At 44.0% G+C, this 19,678-nt stretch overlaps 1 protein-coding gene and 2 non-coding genes across 4 annotated transcripts in view; all 3 read right to left on the reverse strand.

The window, feature by feature from the left end:
* LOC139312096 (carnitine O-acetyltransferase-like) overlaps positions 1–19,678 on the reverse strand; it is a 65,279-nt gene that overhangs the window by 16,667 nt on the left and 28,934 nt on the right. For both annotated transcript variants that reach the window (XM_070936621.1, XM_070936622.1), the window contains 4 exons: positions 11,600–11,653; positions 8,210–8,375; positions 5,123–5,297; positions 2,151–2,329 (listed from right to left, as the gene is read on the reverse strand). In XM_070936621.1, coding sequence (XP_070792722.1) covers positions 2,151–2,329; positions 5,123–5,297; positions 8,210–8,375; positions 11,600–11,653 — 574 coding nt within the window. The remainder of the gene's footprint in view (positions 1–2,150; positions 2,330–5,122; positions 5,298–8,209; positions 8,376–11,599; positions 11,654–19,678) is intronic.
* Positions 15,773–15,844, reverse strand: TRNAC-GCA (transfer RNA cysteine (anticodon GCA)). Its single transcript has one exon. It is a non-coding gene; the product is annotated as a tRNA-Cys (tRNA).
* On the reverse strand, positions 17,972–18,043 carry TRNAC-GCA (transfer RNA cysteine (anticodon GCA)). The gene has a single exon. It is a non-coding gene; the product is annotated as a tRNA-Cys (tRNA).

Raw genomic sequence — 19,678 nt, forward strand, 5'->3', positions numbered from 1 at the left:
CTCATCTTTTTTATTTTGGATGATGAAAAAAGCAGAATAAAATAATGTGTATTCCCAAATACAATTTTTAAATGCATTCCTTACTTGTCACTGGCTGACTGCTTACCAACCCAAGTTAGTGTTTGTTAGGTAGCCATGTAGCTTTCTTAAATCATTTTTTTAAAAAAACGTGCCATTAAATAGAGATCGGCACAGCACACAGGCCAAGTCTCGTTCTGTTCGTATCAAGAGAAATGGACAAAACTCTAAATGCTTAAATTTTGATCTAGGATTTGGCCTGCGGAAGCCATCCCATCTTTTTTAAAATATAATTCTAAAAATGTTCAAAACGGTTATGATGTAACTGAAACTTGGAAGCTTTCTGAGATGCTTCCTTCTTAATGGCACATTATTGATTACCGAGAACATAGAATAATAGTTGGAAGGGACCTCGGAGGTCTTCTAATCCAACCCCTTGCTCAAGCAGGAGACCCTATATCCGTGATGGCGAACCTATGGCACGCGTGCCACACGTGGCACGTGGAGTCATATCTGTGGACACGCGAGCGTTGCCTTATGTCAGCTCTGCCAGCTGATTTTTCGGCCTTCTATGCCCACTGGAAATTGAGAAACGGGCTGTTTTCGGCCTCTGGGTGGGGGGGGAAGGCTGTTTTTGCCCTCTGCAGGCTCCTAGAAAGGCTCTGAAACCTGGGGAGGGCAAAAAAACCGGCCTTCCAGTCCCACTGGAAGTTGGGGAACAGGCAATTTCCGGTCTCCGGAGGCCCTCCGGGGGGGGGGGAGGGAAGGCCGTTTTCGCCCTCCCCAGGCTCCAAGAAAGCCTCTGGAGCATGGGGAGGGTGAAAAATGGGCGTACCAGGCCTACTGTGCCATCACATGTCAAAAGCGCGGGGAGTGCGGGGGGGTTGCACACGCATGCGCGGGGGTGGGTGGGGTCATTGAATTATGGGTGTGGGCATACGCACATGTGACCCCCCCATGCTCCGCCCACCTTTGGCACGCAACAGCAAGAAGGTTAGCCATCACGGCCCTATATCCTTTCAGACAAATGGTTGTCCAGTCTCTTTGTGAAAGCCTTCAGTGATGGAGCACCCACAACTTCTGAAGGCAAGTTGTTTCATTGGTTGATTGCTCTCACCATTAGGAAATTTTTCCTTAGTTCTAAGGTTGCTTCTCTCCTTGGTTAGTTTCCAACCATTGTTTCTTATTTTGCCTTCTGGTGCTTTGGAAAATAGTTTGACCCCAACATCTTTGTAGGAGCCCCTCAAATATTGAAACAGTGCTATCATGTCCCCCCCCCCAATGCTTCTTTCCATTAGACTAAGGTAAAGGTAAAGGTCTCCCCACAGATGCGTGCTATTTGTTTCTGGCTCTAGGGGGCAGTGCTCATCTCCGTTTCAAAGCCAAAGAGCCAGCGCTGTCTGAAGACGTCTCCGTGGTCATGTGACCGGCATGACTAAACGTCGAAGGCGCACGGAGAGCTGTTACCTTCCCACCAAAGTGGTCCCTATTTTTCTACTTGCATTTTTTACATGCTTTCGAACTGCTAGATTGGCAGAAGCTGGGACAAGTAACGGGAGCCCACCCCGTTACGCAGCACTACAGATTCGAACCTTCTGATTGACAAGCTCAGCATCTTAGCCGCTGAGCCACCGTGTCCCTTTCCATTAGATTAGACATACCCAATTCCTCTGTTTTTTCGTACATTTTAGCCTCCAGCCCTCTAATCAGTTTTGCTGGTCTTCTCTGCACGCTTTCCAAAGTCTCAACATCTTTTTGCATTGTGATGACCAGAGTGTGGTCTTACTAAAGCTTCGTAGAACTACTAGAACTTCACAAGATTTTGATTCTATCCCACGATTGATGCAGCCTAGGAATGCATTGGCTTTTTTGGCTGCCGCCGCACACTGTTGGCTCATATTTAAGTGGTTGTCTACTAAGACTCCAAGATCCTTCTCACAGTTACTGGCATTGAGCCTAGTTTCACCTAATCTATACTTGTATATTTGGTTTTTTTTTCTTACCTAAGTGTAGAACCTTACTTTTATCTATATCTTTTTAACCTTACTTTTATTTATTACTGTACAACTGAGGATCATATGTCTTTATGCTTCCAAACTGAAGCCTAATTCACGTCCTGCTTTGATTCTCACCTGCAGCGTCTTGTCAAACCAGCGATTGCCGCTGTTGGAGTAGCTTCCTCCACCGTGCAACATCTGAGCTGCTAAACGGCTTTGGACGTGGGCATCGGACACCTTCAAGATAGGGGCATCCAGACAGACGGTGAAGAGGCTACGTTGGATCTTGAGAGCCGATTCCTGGTTCAGCTTGTCTGGAACAAGAAACGCCAGATTTAATTCCCGATATAATTGTGTTGTAGCACAGGACAGAGCTCAAATTCATTCTCTGGAGGGGGAAAGGGGGTCAGAAAACGGGGGGCAATCTTAAAAAAATTTAACCTGACTTCATTCCTTTTTTCATTTACATATAGTTAAAATTAAAGTAAACTGAACATGCCGTACTTTTTGGAGTATAAGACGCACCTTGCCCCCCGCCCACTAAGAGAGGGTGAAAATGTTGGTGCGTCTTATATACCAAATACAGCCATTTTTGGCCTCCTGAACCCCCGCCCCTTGTGTCCCGTTTTCGTCAAAAACAGGCCCGTTTTTTGCAATAACGGGATGCGTAGAAGGAGTGCTCCTGGTGGCTGGGGAGGGCAAAAACATGACACGTGTGGTAAGCCAAAAATAGGTCCGTTTTTCACAAAAATGGGTCCATTTTTTTCAGAAACGGGGGCCCTCCCCAGCCCCCAGGAGCACTCTGCAGGCCTCCCAAACCCTCTGCAGGCCCTGTTCTTGCAAAAAACAAGCCCGCTTTTGGCCTCCCAAACTCCCCATGCACGTTTTTGCCCTCTCCAGCCCCTAGGAGCACTCTGCAGGCCTCCTAAACCCTCTACACATCCCATTTTTCGCAAAAATGGGATGCGCAAAGCAGGGGTGGGTTCTACTTACCTTTACTACCGGTTTGCAATGGGGCTGCGCTCGTGGGCTCGCTTCGCTCGCACTTCTGCGCATACACAGAAGCTTCCTGATGACGTCGGGGTCAGTGGGTGGAGCCTCCGGCTGGTTTTACTACCAGTTCTTGCAAACCGGTCCGAACCGGGGGCAACCCACCACTGGCGCAGAGGGTTTGGGAGGCCTGCAGAGTGCTCCTGGGAGCCGGTGAGGGCAAAAACTTTTTTTTTCTTGTTTACCTCTTCGAAATCTTGGTGCGTGTTATACTCCAGTGGGTTTTATCGTCCAAAAAATACGGTATATTTAATATGACTACACTGTACCCTCCCATCAAATGTTTAATCCTGATTGACTGGTCTGAAGATGTATATGAGCCACGTTTGACATGCAAACTGACTACAGCAGAAATAAAGAAGTTCACTGAGGGAAAAATGCAAGTACCACAGTGGCCCTGTCATTCCCAATCAATAGAGAGAGGTGTGAAACAGGTCACAGAGGCAGCAAGCAGATGAGAAACGTGAGGGTCATATCAGAGGCCAAGAAGCAAGTCGGCGACTGATGTCAAATCAAACCAAGACTTGACGAAAGTCCCTTAAACAATTTTGTAACTCAGATCATTGCTTTCTGATGTCAGTTTATGGATTGCATGGATTATTATTATTATTATTATTATTTTGCTTAGCTAGGTAAGATTCATTCAGGAAAAATAACTTTAATTTTTGTAGCACAAGGTGTAATTTTGAGCAGATAAAATTAACAGCGTTTGGGTTACAAGAGACTTTTGCGGAGTGTATGATCAGACGTGGATTTACTAAGCTAAACGTTGTACAGTTGCAAAAAATAAACAGCAGGTTTGAATTCTTGGCATAAAAACATATAGTTTTATAAGACGCTCCGGACTATAAGACGCACCTACCTTTTTTGGTGAGGAAAACAAGAAAAAGAAATCTGCCTCTGCCTCCCAGCAATTTTGTCTCGTTGCAGCAAACAGCAAATAGCTTGCTTTACTTTCATTTTTGTTTTCAGCATAGCTTGATTAGCACAAGAAAAAAAAATCTGCTCCCAGCAATTTACCTCCTTGCAGCAAGCAGCAGAGACCCGCGCAAAACAGCTGAGAGTTGGGAGGCCGATCCAATCAACTTGTACTAATTAGACTGTGCTGAAGCTGAAACGAGCTGTTTCTTCTTGCTGCAAGGAGTTAAATTGTTGGGAGGCAGAGGCCAAAGGGTGGGGACCAGTGGGTGGGCGGGGCTACATTTGGTGTATAAGACACACCTAAATTTTCACCCCCTTTTAGGGGGGAAAAAGGTGTGTCTTACACTCCGAAAAATACGTTATGTGGCCTCAAGTAAGCGTCTGATCTAATTGAAAACAAGCAACATCCTATGGTAATACTATAGTTTAATGCCAGATTTTACATACTGTAGGTCCATTTAATCTACAATCAGCAATCTATTCTGTATTCTATTGTCTATCTATAATTGACAGCCATTTCTATTTACTGTCCTGGAAATTTACCTCTGCTGTTAAGAGCTTATATTATCATGTTATTTATGCTATTGTATTTTTATTATTAGTTGAATAATAAAAATACAATTGTATAAATAGCTTTTCTGCCTGAAAAAGCAATTTACTTTTAAACAATGGGGTATAAATTTAGAAATAGAAAGTTTAGTGGAATATGAAGAATAAGTAATAAATGTTTGCCAGTAATATCTGATAGAAGAGAGAGGAAAATGGTTATAGTAAAGAACTGTGGAAAGAAAGTCAAACGCCCACCATGGCCACGCCCAACTCCAGCCACCACCACCCCTGACCCTCCATGGTCAAACACATCCCTGATGTAGCCCTCAATGAAATCGAGTTTGACACCCCTGCCTTAATGTGTTTAAAAGAAGCCATTTGTTACATCTCGATCCAGTCACTGGGGAATGGCAAGATAATAAAATTAGGAGCAGTTTGACAGTGGACCTTGAGAGGCAGGGCTCCCCTTCCCTCAAAATGGAGAATGAACAGCCATCTAACATGGATACTTTAATCTGGATTCCTGCATGGAGGCTTGATGATCGAAGGCCCATAACTTCTACCTACCAAAACATGGCTTCCCATACCTTTCATGAGACTAGTGAAGGCTTCTCCCCAGGTATGTCGGTGGTCACTGGTGAGGACTCCCAAGGGCTCTTTATCCAACTTCCAAGAAAAGGAGCGGATTTTTAGGAGCTGGAGATAGAGCTGGTCGATGGTCAGCGGTGTCCCATCACTGTTGTATACTTCAAGCTGGAAGAACTGAGAAAGGAACAAAGAATGACAATAAGGATGCTTATCGCAAGGAGGTAGAGCAGGAGTCTGCAACCTTAAAACATTCAAAGAGCCATTTGGATCCATTTCCCATGGAAAAGAAAACACCGGGAGCCACAAAACCCTTCCCATGCCTGACTATTTCTGGAGCGGCCACAAAACTAGCATATGTAGTTGAATTAAACGTTCTGTTTTCTTCTGAAACTTTTCTTGGATTTATCCATGGTTGGCCTACTGGGGGTTGAAAAGCTCAATAAATCGTGTGCCAGCGGGTGTCACACATTGGCAGTTGCGACGCATATTTTGAGTGACAGGGAGCTACAGCAGAGGGGTGAAAGAGCCACATGTGGCTCCAGAACCACAGGTTGCTGACCCTTGAGGTTGAGGGTTTGCTAGTGTTTTTCTTAAGCAGCCTTGTTTTAAACAATGGAAAAACTCAAGAGATCATTGTCGATTTCAGAAAAGGCAGGCACAGCCACACACCTCTTGTGTATTAATGATTCACCTGTGGAGATGGTTAGCAGCATCCAATTTCTGGGGGTGCAGCTAACAAGTAGGTTAGCTTGGTCGCTCAACAGCGAGACAGTGGTGAAGCGGGCACAGCAGAGCCTGCATTTTCTGTGTCACCTGAGAAAAGTTCATCTTCCTTCCCCTGTTCTTACCACTTTCTGTAGAGGGACGATCGAGAGCATCCTGTCCTATTGCATGACAGTCTGGTTTGGAAGCATTACGGCTTCAGACAGGAAGGCGGTGCAGAGAGTGGCGAGGACAGCCGAAAAGATTATTGGCTGCTATCCAGGACATAGCAGATAAGCGATGCTTGAGCAGAGTCCGCAGGATTGTCTGGGACGCTACACATCCTCTTCACAACCTGTTTTCCTTGTTAACCTCCTGGGAGGAAGCTTCGTGGTATCCGAAGCAGAACATCCAGATTCAGCCACAGTTTTGTTCCATACAGTATCAACCTCGTGAACTCTCAACTTTCCTTTTTCCGCTATGTATTCAAGATGGACAGTGATCAATATTTATATGTATTAGTTAGGGTGTAGGTATATACATATGTATCAGGGGTGGGTTCTAAAATTTTTTACTACCGGTTCTGTGGGCATGGCTTCTTTTGTGGGCATGGCTTGATGGGAGAGGGGGGGCGTGACCAACTTTTTTTTTTTTTACTTTTAAAAGCATTTTTTCTACAACCTTAAGAGGTTGTAGAAAAAAATGCTTTTAAAATCCTCTGACGATCTCAGCTGAGCCGCGCGATCATCAGAGGCTTTTTTTTTTTTTTACTTTTAAAAGCATTTTTTCAGCTGAAGAGGTTGTAGAAAAAATGCTTTTAAAAGTTAAAAAAAAAGAAGCCTCTGATGAGGTGGGCGGGGTAAGCGAGCAGCAATCAGGCCGGGGACCAGTTCGGGGGCGTAGCCAGCCAATGTTATTACCGGTTCTCCGAACTATTACAAATTATTACTACCGGTTCTTGCGAACCGGTGCAAACCGGGAGCAACCCACCACTGATATGTATGTATATAGCATGTTTCTATGGGTATTATGTATGCGTACACTTTTGAGAGCAGGCAACAGAATTTCACTTTTAATTTGTGCTAAGGTGCCCACGCACAAAAATGACAATAAAGGCTATCTTAAGCAGAGAAGTGAGGGGTACCCCATTATACCAAGGAGCTGTTCACTTCTGGTTTCTTTGAGAAAGTCCCCAAATGTTTTGGGGTTCACACCCATCCAGGGACCTAAGAACCTAGAACGACCCTCTATCATCCAAAGGCCCTGAGTACTGCTATATAGGTAGTCCTTGAGTTATGGCAATTCATTTAACAACTGGAAAAAACCAACTTGCGTTGATAACTGTCGCATCATCCCCGCAGTCATATAATTACAATTTGGGTGCTTGGCAACCGTTGTACATATATGATGGTCCCAATGTCCTAGGTGATCATCATTTGCAATTTTCCCAGCTGGCTTCCGACAAGCAGTGTCAATGGGGAAGCAGGGAGTGAAGGTCATAAGTCATGGTCGCCTGGCATCTCAGTTAACAGCCATGGCAAACAGGTCATAAAGTTGGGTGCTGTCATGTGATACCTCAAATTAATGATTGCATCACTTAATGAATTTTCCAGTCTCTATTGCAGTTTTAAGTCCAGAACAACCTGTATCCTTCCTCTAAGGCAGGGGTCTCCAAACTTGGCAACTATAAGACTTGTGGACTTCAACTCCCAGAATTCCCCAGCCAGCATGGGAATTCTGGGAACTGAAGTCCACACATCTTTAAGTGAGCCCACATGTCTGAAGTCCACACTTTTAAGACTTGTGGACTTCAACTCCCAGAATTCCCCAGCCAGCCATGGTGGCTGGGGAATTCTGGGAATTGAAATCCACATGTCTTAAAGTTGCCAAGTTTGGAGACCCTTACTCTAAGGTCACCTACCACAGTGGTTTCTGAAAGGAGAGGGGGGGCCTCGCAGGAGCTTCACATTCCTGGACCTTAGCACGCTGCCTCCAATCCTATAACCATGATATACCTTAATGACTGTATTAGATTTATATACCCCTCTTCATTCGGGAGCTTAAGGGGGCATCCAAACTGCACTCCATGGTATCCAAAAACAATTCTATGGGGCACAGTGGATTAAGAGGATTAAGATGTTACGTGACTGATCCAAAGTAATCCAGGGGATTTCCATGGTTGAAAGGAGACTAGAATCTGGATGTCTCCAATTACGCGTCAACACTGAACTAGAACATTGCACTTTTAAAATATTAAAATAGTATTTTATCTCTTTTTCTTATGTAGTAGTAAAGAAATATGGGGTCTTCTATTCAGGCCCCCCCAAGAATTGCTCCCAACAGATCCAGGGATCAAAGGTTGGACCAACATGAAGGTATTTTACCTGGAAGTTGCGAACAACGGTAATATAATTTGGGGGTTTCCGTCCAGGTGGAGGCAGTAAAATAGTGTCACGTTTTCGTCCAGGAAGTCGGCAAGAGGCAAAGAGGCGAGAATAGCAGTCCATGCTGAGAGGGTGACCGTGGGAATACTCAACTAGCAGGGTCTGGCTGCCGTGGTGGATGGAAAGAAATAGGTAACAAATTAGCTTTCTCTCTCAATGTCAGTCCACAAGAAAGCCGTGGGCATACCTGCATATGAATTTCTGACAGTCTTTTGCCCACCTTTTCATCCAGAAATTGAAGACAGGCCTTAGAATTCAATTCCCCCCCCCTTTGAACTAGGTTGGCTAGGAAGGATGGAGTGGCCCAAAGTCTATATAAAGGCTGCAAAGAGTGCAGAGAAGAGCAACAAAATGTCAGGGTTCCAAGTAACACCCCCAATGAAAGAAAACTCCGAGGCTCGAGTTTCCTCAAAGTTCCATTTTATTAGAGATGTCATATTGGCACATCTGGGAAAACCCGAATCTGAAACCTTCCGGGTTTTCCCCACCCAAAAGAAAGCCCAAGTTCCTACCCCAGCACCCAGATGTCCATCACATTGTCCAATCAATGCACCGTCCCAACTGGAGATGACTCCCAGTCACACCCCTCGAGGTGCAGGGAAGAGTGGCCTTGACTCTTGGAGAAAAGAATGTTATTTTGACTACGTATCTCCCCAGTTCTATACAATCCCCCCTCCCAATTTCCCACTGCATTAAATGTGGCAGGCCTGAAGATCCAATGCCCAAGATGGTTTCCAGGTCTGTCACAAAGAGGATTAGGGAACTGGGGGCTAAAACATATGAAGAACAGTTGCAGGAATTGGGTTTGTCTAGTTTAATGAAAAGAAGGACTGGGGTAACAGGATAGCAGGGTTCCAATATCTAAGGGGATGCCACAAAGAAGAGGGAGTCAATCTATTCTCCAAAGCACCTGAAGGCCGGACAAGAAGCAATGGGTGGAAACTAATTGAGGAGAGCAGCCTAGAACTAAGGAGGAATTTCCTAAAAGTGAGAACAATTTATCAGTGGAACGACTTGCCTCGGGAAGTTGTCGGTGATCCAAGACTGGAGGTTTTTAAAAAGAGACTGGACAACCACTTGTCTGAAATGGTATAGAGCAGGGGTGTCAAACCCGATTGCATTGCAGGCCGTATCGGGATGTTTTTTGCCTTTGCGGAGCTGGGGCAGGTGTGGCCTCTGCGGGCTGTATTCGGTCCACAAGCCACCAGTTTGACAGGTCTGGTACAGTCTCCTGCTTGAGCAGGGGCTTGTACTAGAAGACCTATAAGGTCCCTTCCAACTCTGTTATTCTGGTTCAAATAAAATGAATGAATTACCATATTTTTCAGAGTATAAGACGCTCCAGAGTATAAGACGCACCTTACTTTTGGGGGAGGAAAATAAGAAAAAAAATTCTGCCTCTGCCTACCAGCATCCATTGGTATTCATCTGGCTAGTGTCCTGTCAGTGTGTGAGACTGTTTGGAAACTGAAAAGTATTTGTTGTGTGAGCAACAAGGAAGGAGACAGCAAGGAGCCTGGGGGTATTCTAAAGCTGCATGCTGTGCTGATCTCTGAAACTAAAACTGAAACTCCTCTCCTCTGCTTGTGTTTTGCTTGCTGCTGCAAACTCTGACAGTCCTTGCAACAAATAGCGAACAGCCAGGTCAGCTTCAGCATATTATTGCAGCCTGATTCAGCACGAGCAGCTGATTGGCGGGTGGATCGGCCTCCCGGAATAGCCCCAATCAGCTGTTCCAGGCTGCAGGGATTGCCATCGACCATCGCCTTCTCCGTGCCTCGTGTTTTTGGCTACATTCGATATATAAGACGCACCCAAATTTTCACGCTCTTTTAGGGGGGGAAAAGTGCATCTTATACTCTGAAAAATACGGTACTTCTCCCAGAGAGCTTCTGTGGCTCAGAGGAGAACAAAAACCCAGGTCTTCCCACTTCTAGTCTGGCACAGAAACAAAATTTGGATGCCATCAGACAGAAACAAAAGTGAAGTTGCCAAAACCTGCAAACCAAACTTTTACTGTGCCAAAGAAGACGTTTTGAACAAGGCTGGTTAAAGTTGAAGACTGCTTCCAAAACAATTGGCTATAAATGCAGTGTGGAAAGGAAAGAGTTAAGTGTATGATAGCTTGGGAAGGGGAAGAACTCTAGGGTGCCCCCTTTCCCCTTGGGGTCCAAAGCACAGGCTTATTCTATTTGGGGGTGACCTTCATCTCTGCGCACTCTGGCCCTCTGGGCAGTTGTGAAAGGAGGAGAAACAGATCTGGTCTGGAAGGCTTGATTGGTTCTCCACTTGCACAGGTAAACCAGAAGGTAAAAGTTTGGGGAATACGAGAACCCCCAACCAGTGGTGAAATGCAAAATTTTTTGCTACAGGTTCTGTGGGCGTGGCTTGGTGGGCGTGGCTTGGTGGGGTCATGTGACTGGGTGGGCATGGCCAACTTTTTTTTTTTAAAAAAATACTTTTTAAAGCATTTTTTACTACCTATTCACCCGAACTGGTAGTAAAAAAATGCTTTAAAAAAGTAAAAAAAAAAAAAACGTTCCCACAATCACGCGGCACAGCCGATTGTTGGCACCTTTTTTAAAAAGCTTTTTTAAAGCATTTTTTTTACTACCTACCAGCTGTGCCGCGCAATCGTGGGAACCGTTTTTTTTACTTTTTTTAAAGCATTTTTTTACTACCGGTTCTGGCGAATAGGTAGTTTTTATCACTACTGGTTTGCCCAAATCGGTGCGAACCGGTAGAATTTCACCCCTGCCCCCAACCCCTGAAATAGTCCATTTGGGAGTACAGAAAAAAAAAGGGAACTATAACTTTCTGACTTTGCCAGCTGCCACCCTCTTCCCAGTCCGCTCTGTTCTTCACCCAGGAGTAGCAACACCCAAAGTCTCCTTGTCCCTGGGAACCACAGGCACATCTGGAGCCGTTTACCATTTTTGACCCATTCAGGCTTCCCCAAGAAGGGTCCCATGCTCTTCCCAGGCAAAACAGCAATAGCACTTAGACTTATATACCGCTTCACAGTGCTTGACAGCGCTCTCTAAGTGGTTTACAGAGTCAGCATATTTGCCCCCAACAATCTGGATCCTCATTTTACCAACCTCGGAAGGATGGAAGGCTAAGTCAACCTTGAGCCTGGTGAGAATCAAACTCCTGTCAATGGGCAGAGTTAGCCTGCAATACTGTATTCTAACCACTATGCCACCGCAACCAACTTCCTCTTCTAATTTCCACTGGAGATAGAATTTGTCTTCCAGATTTGCCCAGTGGGTTTCAATTTGCATGGATATCCCCTGTACTGGGCCAGTAGATCCAAAGGAACTTACTCACCGGTCAATCTTTGCCTTGAAATCCAGCACACCCGCAATGAGCTTAGCTGCAAATCTGTGAGAGGATGAGAAGACAGGAGAAATGAAAAACAAGTTAGTACTGCTTTATAATGCCTTGGTAAGACCGTATTTGGAATCCTGCATCCAGTTTTGGTCAACACAATATTAAAAAGATGCCGTGACTCTGGAAAAAGTGCAAAGAATAACAAAGATGATTAGGGGGCTGGAATCTAAAACATATGAAGCATGGTTGCAGGGATTGGGGTATGTGAAGTCTAATGAAAAGAACGATTAGGGGTGGCATGATAGCAGTGTTCCAGTATTTGAAGGACTGCCACAAAAGAAGAGGGGGTCAACAAATCAGAGAAATGTTGGAAATGTCATCAGACTCCAGGATCACATTACCATATGTAGTGGACATGTGCAGAAGCTAAAAGATATTGGACTAAAATCCACACATGGTTGGAAAAAATGACAAACACATTGACTTTAAACCAGAGATATTTTTATTAGGGATTTTACCAGAAATGTATAACGAACAACTGAGATATTTAATTGTGAATGTTTTAACAGTGGCTAGAATTGTTTTTGCTAAAAATTGGAAAGGTGAGAAGATACCTACTGATGATGAAGTTATTAAGAAAATTATGGACTGTGCTGAAATGAGTAAATTGACATTTGAAATTAGAGAACAGGAAGACAAACAATATTATTTGATTTGGGATTTGTTCTACCAATGGCTAGATAATAAAATATGGAGATGAAATATGAAATATGAAATTAATGTAATGATAAAATATATGAAGTGTTTTCTTATGGGAGTTAAGCCTTTGTAAAATAATGGTTAAATGAGTATAATAATATAAAGGGATATATAAAACTGTTAAATAGGAGAAATTAAATAATTGGTAATTTTGGATATGGGATTGTGCACAAAAGAATTTTAACCGATCGACACACTGTCTGTGATTGTATTTGAATGATGGCGGTTTTATGTTTTGTTTTTATTTTAAATAAAAAAAAATAAAAAAAATGAAGAAGGAGAAGGAGAAGGAGAAGGAGAAGAAGAAGAAGAAGAAGAAGAAGAAGAAGAAGAAGAAGAAGAAGAAGAAGAAGAAGAAGAAGAAGAAGAAGAAAGAAGAAGAAGAGGGGTCAACCTATTCTCCAAAGCACCTGAAGGCAGGACAAGAAGCAATGGATGAAAACTAATCAAGGAGAGAAAGGTTAATTATATTCTTCAAGACATTTTAATGCAATCTGGCCTCTGTTCTTCTGCCTGGTGTTTGTTACCAATTCCCTAAATATGGATATCCAAGCTTTTGTGGGGGATAAAGCTTCTTTTCACATGTTGTAAATCTTACATCAGGCAAAATTTTGGTGATTTAGTAAAAAAAACAAAAGAGGCAAGATGACTACAATATAGCAATGCAGAAAGGCCATGGTTACTGTGAGGAGTTGATGGCCTATTTTGATTTCTCCTTCATATTAAGAAAAGTCTAGAACAGTAATGGCTAATCTTTTTGCCGTCGCGTGCCAAAAGCGGGGGAGTGCGGGGATATCGCGTGCGTGCACTCACCCATTATTCAATGCCCTCTCCACCCTGCCCCCTGTGCTCCCCCCGCTTTTGGCACGCGATGGCATAAAGGTTGCCGGTGGGCCCGGTAGGCCCTTTTTTTCGCCCTCCCCAGGCTCCATAAGCTTTCTTGGAGCCTGGGGAGGGCGAAAACGGCCTCCCCCACCCCCCTGGAGGCTCTCCGGAGGCCAGAAATGGCCCGCTTCCCGACTTCCGGTGGGCCTGGAAGGCCCAAAAATCAGCTGGCTGGCACGCGCACGCACACTGGAGCTGAGCTAGGGCAAAGTTCGTGTGCGCACAGATACGGCTCTATGTGCCACCTGTGGCACATGTGCCATAGATTCGTCATCATGGGTCTAGACCAGTGTTTCTCAACCTTGGTAGCTTGAAGATGGGTGGACTTCAACTCCCAGAATCCCCCAGCCAGCGCTGCTGGCTGGGGGATTCTGGGAGTTGAAGTCCACTCATCTTCAAGCTACCAAGGTTGAGAAACACTGGTCTAGAAGTTTAGAGCTCATTCTGAGCTAGCCTGCTTGTTTACATTCTTGGTTGGTTGCTGAACAAAAGAGAAGGCTGTGTGTGTGTGTGTGTGTGTGTGTGTGTGTGTGTGTGTAAATATCATGTAACTTCAAAGCTGTGAAAGTCTCAGGCTTTCGATTTCCACCTGGAGCCAGGTGCCAGTCAGTGAAGGTCAGGTCTTCCAGTCTCCTGACTGTAGCAGGGCCATGACATTCTGGTGTCAGGTCATGATCAATACGGTAGGAATTCTGTTGTTTGCGGGGAGTTTCTGCACGGAACCTAGCAATAGATACTGTGCAAACTGGCTGCCCCCGCCAAAAAATAAAATACATTATTGTTTTTGTTATTAAGGAGCTCCTGGCAGTTTTTAAGACATTTGAGTACAGGTAGTTCTTGACATACGACAATTGAGCCCCAAGTGTCTGTTACGAAGTGAAAAATTTCTTAAGTAAGTTTTGCCCCATTTCACAGCCTTCCTCGCCACAGTTGCTGAGTGAATCATTGCAGTTGTTAAGTTACTCACAGCTTCCCCATTGATTCTGATTGTCAAAATGTCGCAAAAGGGGATCACAGGACCCCTGCAGCCGTCATAAATATGAGTCAGTCACCAAGCGTCTGAATTTTGATGAAATGATCACGGGGACACTGCAATGGTTGTGTCAAAAACCGGTCATAAGTCCTATTTTTCAGTGCTGTTATAACTTTGGACAGTCACTAAACAAACTGTTGGAACTTGAGGATTACCTGAATTGTATAAACTGGCCGCCCTCCAAAAATATTAATAATAAAATCTCTATGGTTGTTTTTATTAAGGAGTTCCTGGCAGTTTGTAAGAGATTTGAGTATTATTTTGGTTGGTATGTATGCTTTGTATATTATGCCTTTCAATCTGTTTCTTTTAGCTTAAATAAAGCTTAAAATCTCTTTATTTACTGGTGTGCTTATTGGATCCAAAAGAACCAATCGCTTCAATACCTGATTATTGCCCTTATACATGGGAACATAAGGACTGAAAAAAAAATCCAAGCTAAAATACAAGGCCCTCAGAGAACAGAGTTATAACTCAGACAGCATTGTACAGGTAGTCCTCAAGTTACAACAGTTCATTTAGTGACCATTCGAACTTGACTTGTGACCATTTTTCACACTTACGACCATTGCCGCATCCCCATGGTTCCTGATCAAAGCTCAGACGCTTAGCAACTGGCTCATACTTATGACGGTTGCAGTGTCCTAGGGGTCATGTCATTCCCTTTCTGCGACCTTCTGACAAACAAAGTCATATGGGGAAGCCAGATTCACTTAACAACGGTGTGACTAACTTAAGAACCGCAGCGATTCACTTAACGACTGTGTCAAGGAAGATCGTAAAATGGGCCAAAACTCATTTAACAAATGTCTTGCTTAGCAACAGAAATGTTAGGATCAATTGTGGTCATTAAGTTGAGGACTACCTGTACCCCCCTTCTAGGTGCTCACAAGTCTAGAAATTAGAGGAATTTAAGCCAAGAATACCTGTAAAGGATGGGACTATTCTAAACAGTGCAATTTCACAATTTCACAGACTCTTTCCTAATAGAAAATGATTTAGCAATGCAGTTTAAAGCTCAACTAAATAAAACACAATCCTGCCAACTCTTTTAAAATTTGGAAACTGAATTAAAGTACCCTATTAACAATGTTTTGATCATTTACCAACGGCGGTAGAAAAGTTGGGGAAAGGTTTAATATTGCTTTGGTAAAATTGATTTTCAAAATCTAGTTTTGTTTTTGGTTTCATTGAAAAAAGAAGTCAATTGGTATTTCAGTCCTTTCCACTCACAATCCGAATTTTTTTTTATTGCTACTGAATATTTCTTATGGAATTGATACATCTCTTTTCATGAAACGATACATAGACAGGTCATGCTTAAACGCCATACTTACTAACCATGATATTGGCCCACGAAGTATATAGGAAAAGCCACGTTTTTGGTTACAAGTTGGTTTTCCTAATTTTACTATGTTGCAAGGAATAAACCAATTCTAAAAAGGAAACAAATCAAGTTAAAGTCCTTTTTGGGAAAAAAAAAACAAAAAAAGAGGGGGCACCCGGACTTGAACCAGGGACCTCTTGATCTGCAGTCAAATGCTCTACCGCTGAGCTATACCCCCAGCACATCCTATGCGGCTCCAGGAAGTTTACTCATGTATACTGGTTTGGTTACATATTTGCCTACCACAAACAAAATGAGTTTTAAGCCTTCCTCCCAAAGCAAACTTCTCCTCTTCCAGGTGTCAGCCCAGAAACAAATTTTTGCATACGCATTCACGGTGCAAAGTTTTTGGACCATGGGAAAAAAAGGCGGCCAACTTGTGACTTTTTAAAGAAGGCATCAGCCAGATTTAAGGAAAAAGAGGCCATCAAGCGCTCACAGACAATCTCACCAGATCATGTATATTGCTTCCGGGGTCAAAGGTAACGCAGGTGGTTCTTGATGTAGTTTGTTTAGTTTGTTCAAAGTTACAACGGCACTGAAAAATGTGACTTATGACCGTAACGTTTCATAGTTACAACCTTTGTAGCGTCCCCATGATCATGTGATCAAAATTCAATCGCTTGTCAGTCATTTCATATTTATTATGACGGTCGCAGTGTCCCGGGGTCATGTGATCCCCTTCTGGGACCTTCTGACGAGCAAAGTCAATGGGGAAACCAGATTCACTTAACAACGGTGGCAAGGAAAGTCGTAAAATGGGGCAAGCCCCCCCTTAAAAACATCTCGCTTAACAACAAGAGATTTTGGGCTCGACTGTGGTCGTAAATCGAGGACTGCCTGTACCAGTTTAAGAGGAACATGAGTAGAGGCATTTTTTTTTTAATTTTAATTTTTATTTTTATATGCCGCCCTTCTCCGGAGACTCAGGGCGGCTTACAATGCGTTAAGCAATAGCCTTCATACTTTTGTATATTTTATACAAAGTCAGCTTATTGCCCCCACAAACTGGGTCCTCTAGATTGGTATGGCCAATCTAGAGAAAAGAAGAATTATGGGTGACATGATAGCAGTATTCCAATATTTGAGGGGCTGCCACAAATTGGACTATACATCACTGGAGGTTTTTGAGAAGAGACTGGACAGCCAATTGTCTGAAATGGTATAGGGCCGTGATGACGAACCTATGGCACGCGTGCCACAGATAGCACGTGGAGCCATACCTGTGGGTACGCGAGCGTTGCCCAAGCTAAGCTCCAGCGCGCATGCGCACACCGGCCAGCTGATTTTCGGGCCTTCCGGGCCCACCAGAAGTCGGGAAACGGGCTGTTTCCTGTCTCCGGGGGGGGATGAGGAAGGCCGTTTTTGCCCTCCCCAGGCTCCTAGAAAGGCTCTGGATCCTGGGGAGAGCAAAAAACGGTCCTACCGGGCCATCACGTGCCAAAAGCATGGGAGCGCAGGGGGTCGCACACATATACGTGGGGGGGGGGGGCAGGGCGCATTGAATTATGGATCTGGGCACACACGCACAACCCCCCCCCTGCACTCCCCCCATTTTTGGCACAAGACAGCAAAAAGGTTAGCCATCACTAGTATAGGGTCTCCTGCTTGAGCAGGTAGTTGGACTATAAGACTTCCAAGGTCCCTTCCAGCTCTATTCTATTATTCTTCTTTTATTATCCATCTACGAATAGAGAACTCCAGCTATGTGGGGAAATTTAAATACAGGTAATCCTTGACTTGCAACCATTCATTTAACAAATGTTCCAAGTTACAACAGCAGTGAAAAGTGACTGACAACTGGTCCCCGCACTTACAATCTTTGCAGCATCCGCAAGCTCATGTGATCAAAATTTGGGCGCTTGGCAACCTGCCAGTATTTCCAATGGTTGCAGGCATCCCGGGATCATGTAATCCCCATTTAGGACCTTCCTGGACAGCTTCCAACAAGTGAAGTCAATGGGGGAAGCTGGTTTCACTTAATGAGACGATTCACTTAACAACTGCAGCGATTCGCTGAACAATTGTGGCAAAAAAAAGGGTCATGAAATCAGATGCGACTCACTTAACAACTGCCTTGCTTAGAAATGGAAACTCTGGTCCCAATTCTAGCCGTAAATCAAGATTATCTGTAATTTAAATAGCTTGTATCACACTTGTTCTCATAATAATAATTACTATTATTCCTTCAAGCTGTCAGTAGATTTCTTCCTACATGACATCCACTGTGTATCTTCAGGGATTTTAAATATATAATATATAAATAATATAATATATAAATTGTTTGGAAAAATAAAACAAAATAAGGGGGCACCCGGACTTGAACCAGGGACCTCTTGATCTGCAGTCAAATGCTCTACCACTGAGCTATACCCCCAGCACACAGGTATGCTTCCCTTAATATCTGCCTAGTTTCCTCCCATAAATTAATGACAAGGCAGGAAGAGGGTGTGTTTAATTTTTGGTAGGCCAAAATTAGAAAGTCTGGTAGCAAATTTTATTATAAGGCAATACATAAATCTCTGCAAAATGAAGGTCACTTGATCAAATGTGTTTTAAACTCCTAGGACCTTCCATTATAGATCTCAGGTAACAATTTTGGAACAAAGAAACTTCAGCAGCACAATTGAGTGGGAGGTTACTGAACTCACATCTATCAAAAGAGGTCAGGCTTATCTCAAAAGGTTTGAACAAACACAACGGGCTTTTAACAAACTTAGTGTTGTTAATTGATAGGATACCTGTAATCTCCCCTTCTCCAGTGGTGGGTTCCTCCCGGTTCGGTCCGGTTCGGCCGAGCCAGTAGCGGTGACGATATGACGTCACCGAACCGGTTCTCCCCCCCTGCCCTCCCACCCCCCCACGTTATTCTTACCTTTTATTTGGCCCCACCCCCAATCTATTGCTGCCTCCTGAGTCCCAGCTGATGACTAGAGGGAAAAAATCTGTTTAAACTCTTGCCGCGGGGCTTCAAAGGGCCGTCCTACAGCTGATCAGTGTTAAAAGCAAACAAATGAGTCGGGTCGTAAGTGCGAGGACTGGTCGTAAGTGTGAGGACCTTCCAGAAATGACTCTGACCAGCTAGCCACACCCACAAAATAAGCCACGCCCACAGAACCAGTAGTAAAAAAAATTAGAACCCACCCCTGCCCTTCTCCATCCCAGACCTTCATTTGCATAACTATCCAGGCCTCTGCATGGCTTCTCCTTCAGCTCCCAAAAGAGTAGGCCTTATCATTAAATCAGTCTGAAAAGGTGCCCTAGACCAGTGTTTTCCAAACTTTAAGATGTGTCAACTTCAACTCCCAGAATACTCCAGCCAGAGCGTAACTCCGTGTAGGAGTTAAAAGGCCACACATTTTACAGGGGTCAGGTTTGAAGTCTACCCATTTTAAAGTTGCCAACAAACACACTGATTTATAAATGTATGCGCACCAGTTTCCAAATATGGCACCCAGGATTTCATGACGCCTTTTGTGGAAGAGAACAATCATCTCCGTATTATTCTGGGATGCAATCTGAAGGGCTATGGTTTCTTCACAATGAAGCCCTTCTTAGCCGAAAATAGATTCTAAACACTTCATGGTTGGAAAGCACAGAGTACAATTAGCATAGTAAGCAAGCTTTCCTTCCTAGAATCAAGACCCAGAGAAGATGATCCAGGTGATGCTGACTTATTTATTTATTTATTTATTGGTTCGATTTTATATGCCTCTCTTCTCCGGAGACTCAGGGGGGCTTACAATGTGTTAAGCAATAGCCTTCATACTTTTCTATATACCTGCTTAGTAGGGCTTTCGCACCCCCCCACAAGCGGTGTTCTTTTTTATACAAAGTCAGCTTATTGCCCCCACAATCCGGGTCCTTATTTTACCTACCTCGGAAGGATGGAAGGCTGAGTCAACCTTGAGCCTGGTGAGATTTGAACTTGCAGTAATTGCAGGCAGCTGGTGTTACTTAACAGTACTTTAGTCTGCTGCGCCACCAACTACCTGCAATCAACTTCATGAAC

This window comes from Pituophis catenifer, unplaced genomic scaffold, assembly GCF_029215685.1.
Source record: "Pituophis catenifer annectens isolate HBS135680 unplaced genomic scaffold, rPitCat1.0.hap2 SCAF_2, whole genome shotgun sequence".
Taxonomy (NCBI): Eukaryota; Metazoa; Chordata; class Lepidosauria; order Squamata; family Colubridae; genus Pituophis; species Pituophis catenifer.